Genomic DNA, 13,859 nt, shown 5'->3' with positions numbered 1-13,859 from the left:
TGCTGTATAAATGTGCCTTGCCCTTGCTCCAAAAAAGAAGTTTTGCGGGACCTGATATGCTTCCATTTCCTTGTGTACAACTTTCTCACCTTTCTGCCACGCCTGCTCATAAAAGCAACATACAGAGTGACGAATTTTTGTCCACAAAGAGATCACTAATTTAATGGAATCATTGCACAGCTATGTGATAACAGTTTAAAACTAACAGTGAGCTGAGCTAAAAGCAAAGCAGAGAAAATGAAGGAACTGTATTTCATCCTTTTGTTTCCCAACACTTCACAGACCGCCATCCTGCCAGTAACAAATCAGAACAAATAAAGGTGCTAAGGGAACCTTCGCACTAGGTTCTGGAACTGATTCGTGCTGGAACTGATCTACGTAGTAGATCCAGGTCCAACTTACAGCCTTACTTCTTTACAAAAACACAGATGACTCAAAACTGCCCCACCAATTACTCCAAATTATGTGGTAGTTTTACTAATGCATGGTTGATTATGAAGTCTTTCATGAATACTTGACATTACCCCTATGATAAATAAGGTGAAAGAAGAGTACGATTTGTGCAATTTTTTAATTAGTAATTAAGTAAATCAGAGATTAAAAACTAAAAAAGATATGACTGTCATACATTAAACATGACAGATAGCTTACTAGACTAACTGTATTGCTCTCTCCATCCCAACATTTTGCCACCATACTAACCTATTGCAGAGGTAGCAACACTGCACTTGACATTACTGTAGCTCTGTAACAAACACCTTTCTGTGAGTTTGTACTTCATGAAGATCATGCTAACATCACTGACATCGTTTCCTACTCAAGCATATTATATAACTGACTCCTACTCTTACACTTACCACAAATTTCTTCAGGTGCATTAGTAACATTTTGCTAAGTCTGTATTGAAATTCAACTGTACCTTACAAAATTAAATACATGGAGCTTATCCATTATTTAAGTCTTAAGAAAACAAGGATTCTAGCAAAGCTGCACTGTGAAAATATGCACTAACTTTTAGAGGAATTTTGCTACCGTCGTAGGACGAAACGCAAAATAATGGAACAGGCTGAAAGCTCTGTTTGACACAATTTTACTAAGACTGTCGGAAGAAATTATATTCATGTAGCTTCGCAGAGATTTTTAAAGCCAATTCCCTTTAAGAACCTAGGATCACGACCTCTCCTAGTGACCAGAAGAGACTATCGGGTTACACTGCATCAAGAGGTCCAACTTCACGGTCTCAAAGTTCACAGTTAAATTCTACCTTTACCAAAGTGTAGAAACTTTTACTGACCTAAATAGGATAGGGAATTTGGTTGTACAAGTCCATGAATGTCTAGCCAAAAATAAATGCCTTTTCCACTAAAGAGCCATTTTATCTCAGACAAATGCAAGAGAAAAAAAAACTTTCATAAGCAGCTTCAGAAACAATGTTCATAACCATAACTGGTTTTAAACGGGAAAAAGTAAAAGCTAGTCTACCTATATTGTTCCAGAAGATCATGAATTGTACTTGATTTTCTCTTCTACAACATTAGCAAAATAGTTTTATAAATTTGACTCTCAGTATGAATCAGTGTTCACAGGTGTCATAGAGGACTGTCAGCATGCAGAGATGTCAGTTAACCAGGGGCCTATAATGATCACTAGAGCATCTCTTCTTCATTGCTTATGCTTGTACAGAAAGAAAGAAAATCACTTTCAAAACCCACATAAATCGACAGCAGTTAGAGCAAATAGAGACATATTTTCAAGCTAACTGAACTATTTATTTTAGCTGCCTTTGAAAGCCAAGGGGCATGAAACTCCACATACTTTTACGACTTTTGTGAACAGTCTACGCTCAAAATGAACTACACTGAGCAATAAAGCCTGTTAATAGATGCCAGCAACTTAGCCTCCGTTGAATACTGACTTTGGTCTAAATTAAATGGGTTTTGTTCTAAGTAAATAGCATCACATCTTGTTGTCAATGAACGGTAACCCCAGTTATTATCTTTCTTGACACCTTACACGTGTTTTGGTTTAATGCAAACCACAAATACAAAATACATAAATGGATTGGTCCATGTTGTCTTATTTAAACAAACCAAAAGAAACCCCAACATGCAAGAAAACCCCACTGACTAATAAAACTAATTCTGATAAGCTTCATCCTGCCCTTTCAGACTTTCTTAAACATAAAGCTCCGGTCAGCCTAAGCACAGATATTACTCTACGGGGAAACTGTTCATTAAATAATACTATTTCAACAAAATTAAGCATTCTGCTCTACTAAATTCTCTGAGATATCACATTCTACAATGCATAATTAGAAATTTCTCTCAGCTTTTTAAATTGCTTATTAGAAAACATCCAGTATTACTCCATACTCATAAATCACTTGGTAAGTGGTGCACCCAAGCTCCGGCAGTCCACCACCAAGCCCAGTGGAGGAAAATTCCAGGCACGCTCTTAGGGTTTGAGAAGGTGGGGAAGATGAAGTTAAGGTGGTCAGGCCAGCAGCAATACTAACCTTTGTAGCCAAAAAAAGTCTAAACTTGACTACACATTATGGAAAATGGGGGGGGGGGAGGGGGGGGGGGTGGTGTATTATGCTTTGGTTTTTAATTAGCATTTTCTTACAAAAAGGGTCAAACCCTACTTTACCTCATTACCTTTAAGCCACCTGCCACTGTAATTTCCTTTTCCTTTGGCTCCTCCAGTTTTTACTTTCCTATTAAACTGAACTATAAATGCAAATTATCTAACTGTTTTCCTTTGCATGGAATTTCCAATAAACGGCTATCTAAAAATGAAACTTTCTGCAGCAATCACAACTTGAGTTCCTCCTTTATGGCACAACAGCAATTAAAGCATATCTTTCAATAAATGCTGCACATCCTTCCCCCACCCCTTAGCAGCTTACATAAATCAGAGATTTTAGCTGCAGCAGTTTATTACAACTGATGCAATGAAGTGAGCTTCCATTCTTAAGAACAGAGATTCTTTACAACTGCTTTTGTGCAGGATGAATTTTCTTGTACATTAGAGTTGCATTTTTCAGACTCTGACAGAACTGTCAATCACAAGGAAAAAAACCCCAATGAAATAATTTACTGCTAAACACAAACTGAGGTGTAACAAAACAAACCCATGTGTGCATGAAGTGGCCATAAACTCATCGCCAACTACATTATTACATCACTTACAGTTTGTGTCATTTTTAGAAAGAACTTTTTTATTGAGACCAAGTCTACACTGACAGAGGTAGAATACACAAACTCAGAAAAAAAAAAAAAAATAAAAATCATATAATCACTACACAAAATTGTCCTATCAGCAGAACCATGTACCAGGGGGATTTATATCAGATAATCACATTCACATTGGTACACTGTATTACTTTAAGAATACTACCATCAAAGCGGTATATTTTTGGCAGCTGCACCCTGAGACCCCCAACCAAAGAAAGTAGAGAAAAAAACGTATCTAGGTTTTTGCTTACTCCTATATAAATCTATGAAGAAGTAAAAAGCGATACTCAGTTTCAAGAAACAGTAAAAGTGGCATGCCCAGGGCAGACCAAGGAAATACAGAAACACAAGCAATGTTGTGACCATGAACAGCTGTGGTCCACACTCCACTGCTATTACCCTGGCATACGATTGAGCGACCATTCTGCAGATGCACAAAATGTGCTGTAAAATTAAAATAAGCACCCAGAATCCACAAAACTTCTTCAGAGCAAGGAGAAACACTTCTGTTTAGACCACATTAATGATGGCAAAAATCAATCACAAAAAAGATTTATTAATAAAAGTCAAGAGACTTTTAATTTGACAGACAAAATTGCATATGATACATGTATTTCTTGTGATTGTTTCATATTGGGGATTTGGAAACATTGCATCAGATTGTTTCCTCTACTCATACCCTCTCACACTTTTTCCATGCTCATAGCTTTGTGGGAGAGACTTCTGGGGACAAATCTTACTGGGGATAACCTATTAAAAATGAGTGGCTAGGGTAAAGTCCGTTGTTTAATTTATGAACAGACGTTCAAAATGCTAAAATACTGGTGCCTCCCACTTGCTATTTCAGTTAAAGGAAAAAAAAAAAAAAAATAGCCTGATGTTTCCACGGACTAACGTATTTTTTAAATTCACTGATGATTTAAGATCCAAGTAGGTGCTCACTAGTCGGTTATCATGGAAAAACTTCTAATACTTCTATTTACAATGACTTTTTTTCTCTCAGGCTATCACAGACAAGCCCCTTTACAAGTCTTAATTTTACTTGAGAATGAAAAATAAGCCCCGATGAATTCCTTTTCAATATTTCCTGCTGAAACAGTTGTTGCAAAGTCTGATGAAAAAATGTTTAAGCCCCAAAAAGAGAAACAAAACTGTACAAAGCAGCTATTTCCCATTGAAATGGCACAGCCAGCTTGAAACGTTCATTCTTCTGTGGTAATTCTGTGTTACTTAGCATCCAAAATTACTGATTGAAACCTCTGAAAAATACTGTTATCCATTTTCCATCTAGCTTAAGTTTCCCCTTGTTGTTTCTTTACTTCTTCAGGAACTCCTAGATAGTTCCTTCTACTGAAGGAACAAAAAACACAGTTTACTCAGAGGAGAAAACCAAATAACTACCAAAACACTTATTTTAATCTGTAACATACTACTGCAGAGATGCCGTTTAAGAAATTTGTGAAGAAAAAGATAACCTGCCTCTTTAAATAAAAGGATTTTTAAACCAGTTTCCTCATAACTTATCGGACCTTTTTCAAATAGCAAAGGTATGCAGCCTCTGCTTTAACACTTCTGTGGAGCTCCCAAGAGTATTAGTAATTAACTCTTGCTGAAGACTTTCCCCATCAGATCTAGTCAGAATTATGTATTCCTCCTGCTAGGAGGACCAATAATTTAAAACCGCACACTGTCAGGTTCACTACTTCACAATGACTGAGGTAAGATGGGTAAACATTTTCCTCTCTTCACCCTGTGTGAAGTCCATTGACACGAACAACCAACTTTTGCTGGGCCTGATTTATGTTAGGACCTAAGAAAGCAGAGAAAGTTAGTACTTAGGTCTGGCAATTTACCTGGAATTCTTTCACAGAATCAAGTGAGAACTACACGGTAGTAGTACTTGCTGAGCTTTACTTACAGAGCTGGATGAACAACTATAACCGACCACAGTTTTTTACAAAGCCCTATCATACTCCAATTTGAGAGACAGCTTGCCATATTTCATAATACAAGTCACAGTTATGTGACTTGTATACTCTACAGTAATACTGTTCAATAGCAAGCATTTTGTTTTTCTGTGATGGGTAAGTATTGCATTCTTTCACTCATAAACTGTAAATTATTTCTGCCAGCTACACAGCTCCTGTATTCCCACTACTTTACCCAATACAGTTAAATTTCAAAAGTAGCAGCAGTAACTTTCCCTGCTGATGACTCCAAAATGATGAGAGGAACATGCAAAATGGTACTCACTACTTTCACTTTCATTTAAACCCAACTCACCTTAATTCTTCTAAAAACAACCTAAATAAATGAATAAACAAAGAAGTTTGGCAAAATGCTTGACAATTAATATCCTGCTTTAAAAACTTCCAGCTCTGGTTACAAACATGTGGACCAGCGTCATAAGTTTACTCATATAACCAAGTCCAGCCAATGGTATTAGAAATAGTTAAAAGTCAAAAAAGAATGGCCTTGCAGGGTGCCACCACATAAACTAAACAAGATATACTGCCAAACACTCAAGCAGACACATGTACCATTATTCAGCAAGGACCACATTAATGCATATGGCTCTCTGTTTTGTCTTCATAGTAACAAGAAGGTTTGTAAACAGATCACACATATGAGGCAATCTAGTCACTTGAGAATCTAAAAATCTGCCTTTGTAAAGAAGCATTCTGCACTGTTGCCACACAATTGGACTTAGATACACAATTAAAAGTCCTCTGTGCTTTTCTGGGACAAGTGCTGCTCAATTTTATTCCTATCCATAGCAGTGATGTTTCATGGTGCCACATCAGGATGTATGCAATGCCTATGCCCAATAGCCATTGGAAAATAATGCCAACACAATAGCCTATAAAGCATAAAAAAATTGGATCGTTTTATCAATAGAAGTAATGACACCCTTACCATACCACTACTGCCTGCACAGCTGAAAGCCAGAGTAACCTTAAATGTATTTACAGATGACAAGAGTAACTTTATTAAACTCACACAGAAAAAACCCTCACAGCTTCAGCTACAACACTTTTTTTTTTTTTTTTTTTTTAATGAGGCGAAGCAAAAAAGTAATGAAGAAAGTTTCAGATAATCCATACCTGAAGTTTCAGAAGTATCTCCCGATGGGAAGGCTAAGGAAAGATTTAACACTTAACTGTAAATAAAAATAACCCACAGGTTATTTTGCATTTATCTAAATATGTCCACATGCTGCAAACCTAACAGGCAGAGACCCTCCTATCTTTAAAAACAGATGCACTTCTTTAGCACGTCTGTATATCATTTTCACTATCAAAATACTGAGGATTCTGCACCACGTCCTCATAACCTGAGGATCAAACTCCTCGCGTGGTCTGCGGCAATTCACAACAACAACAGGATTTAAAAACTGGGCCCACTGAATGTGTTCCCTGTTACACCAGTAGTTTCTTTTAATTCGGTAATTACCGCAATTACCCGGTGTCCCCAGAACTCCTGCCGATGACCGGAGCCCCCTTGTGCTGGGAGCTGCACGGACACAGAACACACGGCACCGGCTGGGCGCACAGCTCCCTGGCACACAGTAACACAAACCTATCCATTAATGGTTTGCTTTTGCCACCCTAACCACTTCATCTACTTCTTCTGTAGTAATCGACGGTACAGATTAATTAGAAGAACAAAAAAACCCAAAAGTAACACCCTTGACTAAGTAGGCATAAAATGTTTTCTATAGTATTTCATAACATACAAAACCAGACAGGTTTTACACTGAAGTTGACTTCATTTTAAAATGAGAGAAGGGAAATTATTTGGCTGAGTATTTATGCTGAAACTCATTAGTATTTCTATTAGTTTAATTTAAAAGGGCATTTATTAATTAGCGTCATTAAAAAACCTTTTAATATTCGATGAGAAGTTTAATTTCTCCAATTATCATACAAAGGGGGGGGGACGGGGACGGGGACGGGGACGACAGCAAACCAAACCTGAAAATAAACAACGTCTGACCACTACTGCCAACTAATATGAAAAACAGATAACCTTTTTTTCTGGGAAATTAAGCTCGAAGGACTTTTATCGTTGTCTCGGGGCGAGCCCCAGCCGCCTGCCCAGAAAGACAAGCCGTGCTAGCCAGCGGTCGGAGGAGACCCCGGGCGCGACGTACTGAGGCGGAGGGACCTCCCGTTGGCTGCCCCCCCGCGCGGGCCGGGGCTCCCGGGGCAGCACCTGGCGCGCAGACATCCCCTCCCTTACACAGCGGCTAATGCCGTACCACCCGGCAGGAAGGGAGGGAGGGAGGGAGGTCGGAGCGGGCTGCAAGGCAGCACCCGGGGCTTTCCTTTCCTTTCCTTCCCCCTCCCCTCGCCGCTTGCCCCCAGCGGCGGGGACAGGGCGAGGCAGCCCGCGGCGCCCGTCCCTGCGCGCCTCCCGCCGCGGTGCCGGCGTGAGGTATCCTATGCGACAGGCGCAGACGTGCCGCTTACATAATCACCGCCGGCCGCACGCGTACCCCGCGTTACATAAGGGACCGTGCGCCCGGCAGCCCCCGCGCCGCCGGCGCCTACCCACCGCTGCCCCCGCGGCAGCCCCGCCGGCTGGGCGGGCCGGGGGAAGGAGGTAGGGAACCAGGGAGGGCCCCGGCGGCGGCCCCGGCCGAGCCCCTCGTTAACCCCCTTCCTGTGGCGTTTACACGTCATGGAACATTCCCGGAACGGGCCAACGTCCCACCCACTTCAGGGAACAGTCACCGCGGCGCAGCGCGCACACACACTCACACGCGCACCCCGGCGCGGCGGTGGGGCTCCCCGCACAGATGCGCACCCCCTGTGCCCGCCGGCCCCTCGCCGCACCTCCTGGGGGACGTGATGGCAGCCGGAGCCACCCCACCGCGTACCCCGCTGTCCCCGGCGCGCTGCCTGCCGCCGCGCCGGGTGGCCTCGAGCTCCCCCCCGCAGGGCACCCCTTCAACATCCCCTGAGGGCGCCGGAGGCCGCGTAGAGAGCCCCGCCGGGCCGGCCCCCCAAGCGGGTGCTTGTCCCCGGTGGTGACCATGCCTGTTCCCCGCCACAGGAGGGGATTACGCAAGGCAGCCTGCTCCTCATCTGCATACGCTCACAAGCTGGGTATTCCCCGCATTTCCTAACGGCGTGACACCGACAAAGGCCGGACCTCGGCCCCCTCCCGCGCCGGCTCAGCGGGGCGCCGGGCCGGGAGAAGGGCCGCCGGCCGTGGTGCCCCGGGGCCGGTGCCGGTGGCTGCCAGCTCCCCGAGCCGCCGCCACAGAGGTGACTTACCGGTCCGGCGGTTTTACAGCCCCGCCGGCTTCCTCCGCCGGCGCCCTCCCCCGCGCCTCCCGCTGCCTGCCCTCCATTTACCCCCGCGGCCGGGGACGCCCGGCGGCGGCTGCTCCCGCTCGCTGCTCGTGCGGCACTCGGAGCGCCGGCGTCGGACCTCCCGGCTTGGCAACCGCCCTCTCTGCAGCGGCCCGAACCCCGACCCCGCGGCGCCCCGCACCCAGCCCCGCCGCCGGCGTGCCCCCCGCAGGCGGCTCGGCGCGGCTGTCAGCTGGTGCCGATGACAGGGGACGAGCGGCGGGCGGGGAAGGAGGGGGCTGCCCGCAGTAGCCGCTGCTGCTCACCTGGAGAGTCACCGCGGGGAAGGAGGGAAGCCCTCCCGGTGCCCTTGCTGCCGCTGCGGATCCCGCCGGGCGCTCTCGTTGCTCCTTTGCTAAGGGGTTGCCTGGAGGAGTGAGGTGGCTCGCGGTGCTTCTTTATATGTAAGGACAGACAGCGATATTCCAGCGGCCGAGGGGCTCCCGCCTCACGCATTTGTCTGCAGGCAGGTCATTCCGCTCCCTCTCTTTGGGCAGGATCACCACCATCGCCCTGGCAGCGGCGGAGGGGCTGGTGTTGCACTCGGGGGAGAGGCGGCGGCCCGAGAGCCGCAGCCCGCCCTGCCCGGGGCGGGGGGAGCGCTAGCGCTGCGGGCAGATCTTGCCGGGCTATTCCTGGCACCACTTCCCAGAACACAACTTACGGGGAGGCGAGCGCGGAGCGAGCGCGGGGAGCGCGCCGCCCGTGACGTCACCGGGTCCCCCCGCGCGCCGGCGGGGGAGCGAGAGAGCGAGCGGGCCGCGACCGGCAGCGCCCGCCCGCGTGTGTGTGTGCGCGCGTGTGTGTGTGTGAGGCGGCGAGGGGCGAGGGGAGCCGTGCAGCCGGGGAGGGGAGGGAGGAGGCAGGGCTTCGGAGGGCGAAGCCGCGGCCTCTCCCCGCCGGCGGAGATCGCCGCTCCCCCTCCCCCTCCCCGCCGAGGGAACTCCCAGGAGAGCCGGTCCCGACTTGCCGCGCGTCCTCCCGGCCCGAGAATTTCCTCCCTCCTCCTGCGAGGAGGAGGAGGATGCGGGATCCTCCTGCCCGCTCCCCTCCCTGCGCTTCCTCGCTCCTCCGCGCCCGGCTCCCGCCTGCCCGGGATCGCGCTGTCAGGGAGAACAATACCGCACCGGGACTCCCGGTGCCGGCTTCACGACCCGCCTGCCACCGGCGCCCCCGAAACTGGGCCAAGTTCTGCCCGCTGCGCAGGCGGGCACCCGACCCTCTCTCACCCCTTAGGACGCGGCCCATGCAAGTGGTCCGCAGAAGGCCGTGCCCCCCCCCCCCGGCGCTGGGCTCTGCCGCACACACGCATTTATTTTAACAGCCTCTCACCGCCAGCGCGGCCCGTGACAGCGACAGGACAGTGCCGGCGGGGATACGGGCAACTGCCACCGCCGCCGCCGCCACCGCCACCGCCACCTCATGCCGGCTTAACGCCTGCCCGGGGCCCACGGCCCCGCTTCCCCTCGCCGCCGCCGCCGCTCACGGGGCCGACTGCACCCAATGAGAGCCCGCAACGTCCGGCGACGGGGCGGGGCCGGTGCCGGTAGCGGGGCCGGTCTCCTGCAGCAGTCACCACCCCCCCTCTGGCCCCGGGGCGGGGCAGGGCCGGGGCGCCGCAGGGGGAATACCCTCCTGGCGGGGCGGGGCGTGCGCTTCCTGGGAGCGTCCCACGGCTCGCTCGCGGCTGGCAGCCCGGCAATCGGCTGACCGACCGCGGCTGAACCCGGACCCGGGGCAGGTCCCGCGGCCCCGCACGCCGCGCTGGCAGCGGCTGCGAGTTGCGTAAAGCCGGGGGGAACAGCGGCTGTGTTTCCGCAGCGGGGAAGCCCGGGCAGCGCAGGGGTACGTGCCCGGGCTCCAGTCTCGCTGGGCACAGGGGAGTGCTGCGTTTGCGAAAGCGGGTCTGCCTTTAATTTCCAGAGCGGAATAGTCTTTTGAGAAAGCCACTCAATCGCACTTGAAGGCTACCGTGACTTGATTCGATGTGATGCCAGCTTTCACTGTGACATCGGAAGTCATACCAGCACCTGAGATTATTTGGTTCACATAATGAAAATAAAATAGCCTCATGGATGAAAGGGAAGAGTGTACGCATAAATCCTGAAAGCTGTAGTTCTTACGGCAGATACCATGGCAAATAAAACCAATACTTTGTAATTTTAGTGGCTGAGAACTCCTGCAGCTGTTAGGGACTAGTAATAATTCTGTGCTTGGGTTCAGTAATACAGGGCACAGAATCTATTGATAAATAGCCTGTAGTCCTAACGTGGCCCATGGCCCCTGTTGGCTTTGGTGGCCCCTGGCTCAGGCTCACAGGCTCCACTGTGCTCAACCCAGGCAGCGCAGGAGTCTCAGGGATTCTTGGGACGTGCCTCAAGTGATGCAGGCACAAGCATCTGGCATGACTGCAATTTTAGGATAACATAATTCCTGTCACATAAAAGGCTTGCTCCTGCGAGCTTGTTCAATGCTAAGAGGACTGAACCACAGCTGACAGTCGCTTCCTCCTTGTTAAGTTTGTAAGCATGCCTGTCTTTGTTTTCTGATTTTCAGTGTGATACTGTCATTGCTGACACTGAGTATTGTTTGACTGGAATTATTCTGTCTGAGTAAACATATTGACCTTAGGCTTGTGATCTTTATTTGATGTCATGGCAGAATAAGTCAGTGGGAGACAGGAGTGCTTAGGATTTGTTTTAAAGTGAGGATTTGTTTTAAACTGAGGATTTTCCATCCTGCCACATTCCACAGCAACTGTGTTTACCTCTGCCCCAAATGATAGGTTCCAGTACTTTCCCTCTGGGAAACTGCAGGATTCTGCCCAGCACCTTTGACTCCTTGCTGTATGTTCTGCTTCTCTCCTGCCTTTCACAGGACTTAAGAAGTTCATTTTTATTGTCACAGAGACCAGCCGACAGAAGCTACTGCAAGAAGGTTCACTGTTCTAAATAATTTTAAAGAAAATATTTACTGACAGTTATTCTCAAAGCAAAGTAAAAAGTGTTTTTTCCATAATGCTTTTCAAAATAAGGGGTTTTTTTTCCAATTATGTTGGTTATCTCAGAAATTTTTACTTTGTGTCCTTTCCCACATTATCTTAGTATTGCAGCATCTGAGCCATGGCCATTTCCTGCACTGTGGCTCCATAAGGTACATACTAGAGTTACAGCTCTTGAGCACCTTCATATTCCCAGGGCAGAGACTGAAGCTACACATGTGCTCAGAGACCTCCACTGTTGTATGTAATTTGTTTGGCTCAAACCCCAGGGCAGGCTTTGACAGGCTGCACAACTTGCAGCCACAAGTGTCCTTAGCTTGGAGTAGACATCCCCCCCCCCCCCCCCCCAGCCAAAGAGGCTGGGAGGTCTTTGCATGGTTCCTTCAGCCTGGTCCTGCTTTATGCACTGCTGTCGGGGAACGGGTGTAACTGAGTGCAGACTTACCTTCATCCGCAATCAATCCTCCTTTCCTTCCCATGGGGAGCATGAGGCGGGAGGACTGTTCTGCAGAGGGGCTGCAGCTGGGATTTTTTTAAGGTCCCTTTCAACCTAAACCATTCTATGATTCATTTACATCCAGCGTTTAATAAAACTATCACCCTAACTAAACTGAGATTGAAATCTCAGGTGTGATATTTACAGCTCTTATTTAAGTACAGATTTTGCAGATTCATGGGAGAAGAAGTCATCCTTGCTGCTTGGAAAGCACCTTAGCCATCACAGCTGCCACTAGTAGCAAGCGCAATGCAGAATGACAATATTCAGCAATTATGTTCACAGTTTATTAAACACTATAAATTATTCTGAAAACTTGGTTTGATCTCAGAACATACAGAATCCATTGGTTTTGTAAGCTGTGCCGCTCCCGAAGTAGATAATAGAAAGCATTACATAGTTTTTCTATAATAGTACAGTTGAGTTGAAATGTTAAATAACTATTCATAAAAGAGCTAACAATTTTTAAAGAATTCACCTTTTCTTTGTTGTGAAAAAAAATTACTTGGTCCCTAACCCTGTACCCATGAGCTCTTTACTATTTCTTCACAAAGTTGTTGCAGATAGAGCTGCACCAAAAGAAAAAGTTCCTTTATATAAAGGGATTGATATGATCTATTACTTTCAGTGTGAGTAGTGTAAGGCAACATATCCAATTTTCTGAAAGTCTCAGAGGGTAGGACCGCAGATCAAAATCAGCAGTGTTATTTTGCTGTTTAGTATCCTCTTTCTTAAGGTTTGATTAAGTGAGAAAATCTATGGGAAACTATCTGGGAATGGCTTTCCTCATAAATAAACAAATACTAATAGTTTCCTATCAATGTTGTTTAAAACACGTTGTATTAATTTGTGTAGGAGCTTCCTTCCACTTTCCTTCACTCCTTTTTCCATCTGCCTGGACCATAAGCGTCTCTTGCTGCCCTCGCACCTTCTGCCCCCACCACTGCCTTTTCTAACTCCCTGGTTACATTCACTGCTCCTTGCACTTGTTAGTAAAGCTGCAAGACACTCAGAGGTGGTTTCCAGTGCTGGAGGAAGGGCATACTCCCTCCTCTGTTCTCTCCCCCATTGGAGGACCTGCTCTTTCCATATGATTGAGAGAAGGGCCTTTAGCTGGATGCTGGGGCAACGAACAGCCAGCAAGGGTGAGGGTCCCTGACACCAGCCCCTCCTCAAGGACTCACGAAGAGCCTGAGAGGCACCCCCAGCAGCTCTGGGGCTGGGAAGAAGGGTGAGAAGGGAGACCAACCAAGGTCAGAAGAGTTGGTGAGAGCCCTGAAATGGCTGCATTTGTCTCCTTCTTTGCTTTGGACGCCAAACACAGTACAAAATTAACTTGTAGAGCCGTATTAATTTGGGTAACTGAGGGGATTTTTATTTTGAGAGATACCTTCTACTGACAATCCCAAGCTCTTCTTCTCAGAGATAACTAGCAGCTATGAGTTTCACATATAATTTATCATTTAATACCATAAAATGCATTTGCAGCCACAGCATCCCACTTTCCCATTTGTACACATTGCTTTCATTCTGCTCAAATGCTGTCTTACCTTATGAGAAAAGAGAAAAAGACATTGCCGGTTCAGCCTCCCAACACCTCTCCCTATGCGTTCCTTGTATCCAGGCTGCTGTATCTTGTTTGTCTACTCTTCTACGTAAACAAAGGCAGTCTTTCCTCATAGGGGAGTGTGCTCATGAGTCCTTCACAGAACACAAAGAAGTCACAGTGAAGCACTTCTTTATCCACAACAGATTCAAGCTCATAC

General features: G+C 47.2%; 2 protein-coding genes across 7 annotated transcripts in view; one reads left to right on the top strand and one right to left on the bottom strand.

Moving 5' to 3' along the window:
• HIVEP2 (HIVEP zinc finger 2) overlaps nucleotides 1–9,255 on the bottom strand; it is a 140,470-nt gene extending 131,215 nt beyond the window's left edge. For 4 of the 6 annotated variants that reach the window (XM_080616410.1, XM_080616411.1, XM_080616407.1 and 1 more), the window contains exon 1: nucleotides 8,863–9,255. The gene's annotated coding sequence lies outside the window, so the exon portion shown is untranslated. The other 2 variants (XM_080616409.1, XM_080616408.1) reach the window with 2 other exon arrangements.
• LOC308220098 (uncharacterized protein) lies at nucleotides 8,090–11,511 on the top strand (the record flags this gene model as incomplete). Its single annotated transcript, XM_080615887.1, has 4 exons — nucleotides 8,090–8,252; nucleotides 8,295–8,792; nucleotides 8,957–10,441; nucleotides 11,382–11,511. The coding sequence occupies 3 exons, from the start codon at nucleotides 8,090–8,092 to the stop codon at nucleotides 10,144–10,146; spliced, it is 1,851 nt and encodes a 616-aa protein (XP_080472013.1). The 3' UTR covers nucleotides 10,147–10,441; nucleotides 11,382–11,511.
• Nucleotides 11,512–13,859: the final 2,348 nt, after the last annotated feature.

This window comes from Psittacula echo (assembly GCF_963264785.1).
Source record: "Psittacula echo genome assembly, chromosome: 4".
In the NCBI taxonomy this organism is placed as follows: Eukaryota; Metazoa; Chordata; class Aves; order Psittaciformes; family Psittacidae; genus Psittacula; species Psittacula echo.
The sequence above is the reverse complement of the archived record's forward strand: the minus strand, read 5'-3'. Positions and strand labels throughout refer to the sequence as shown.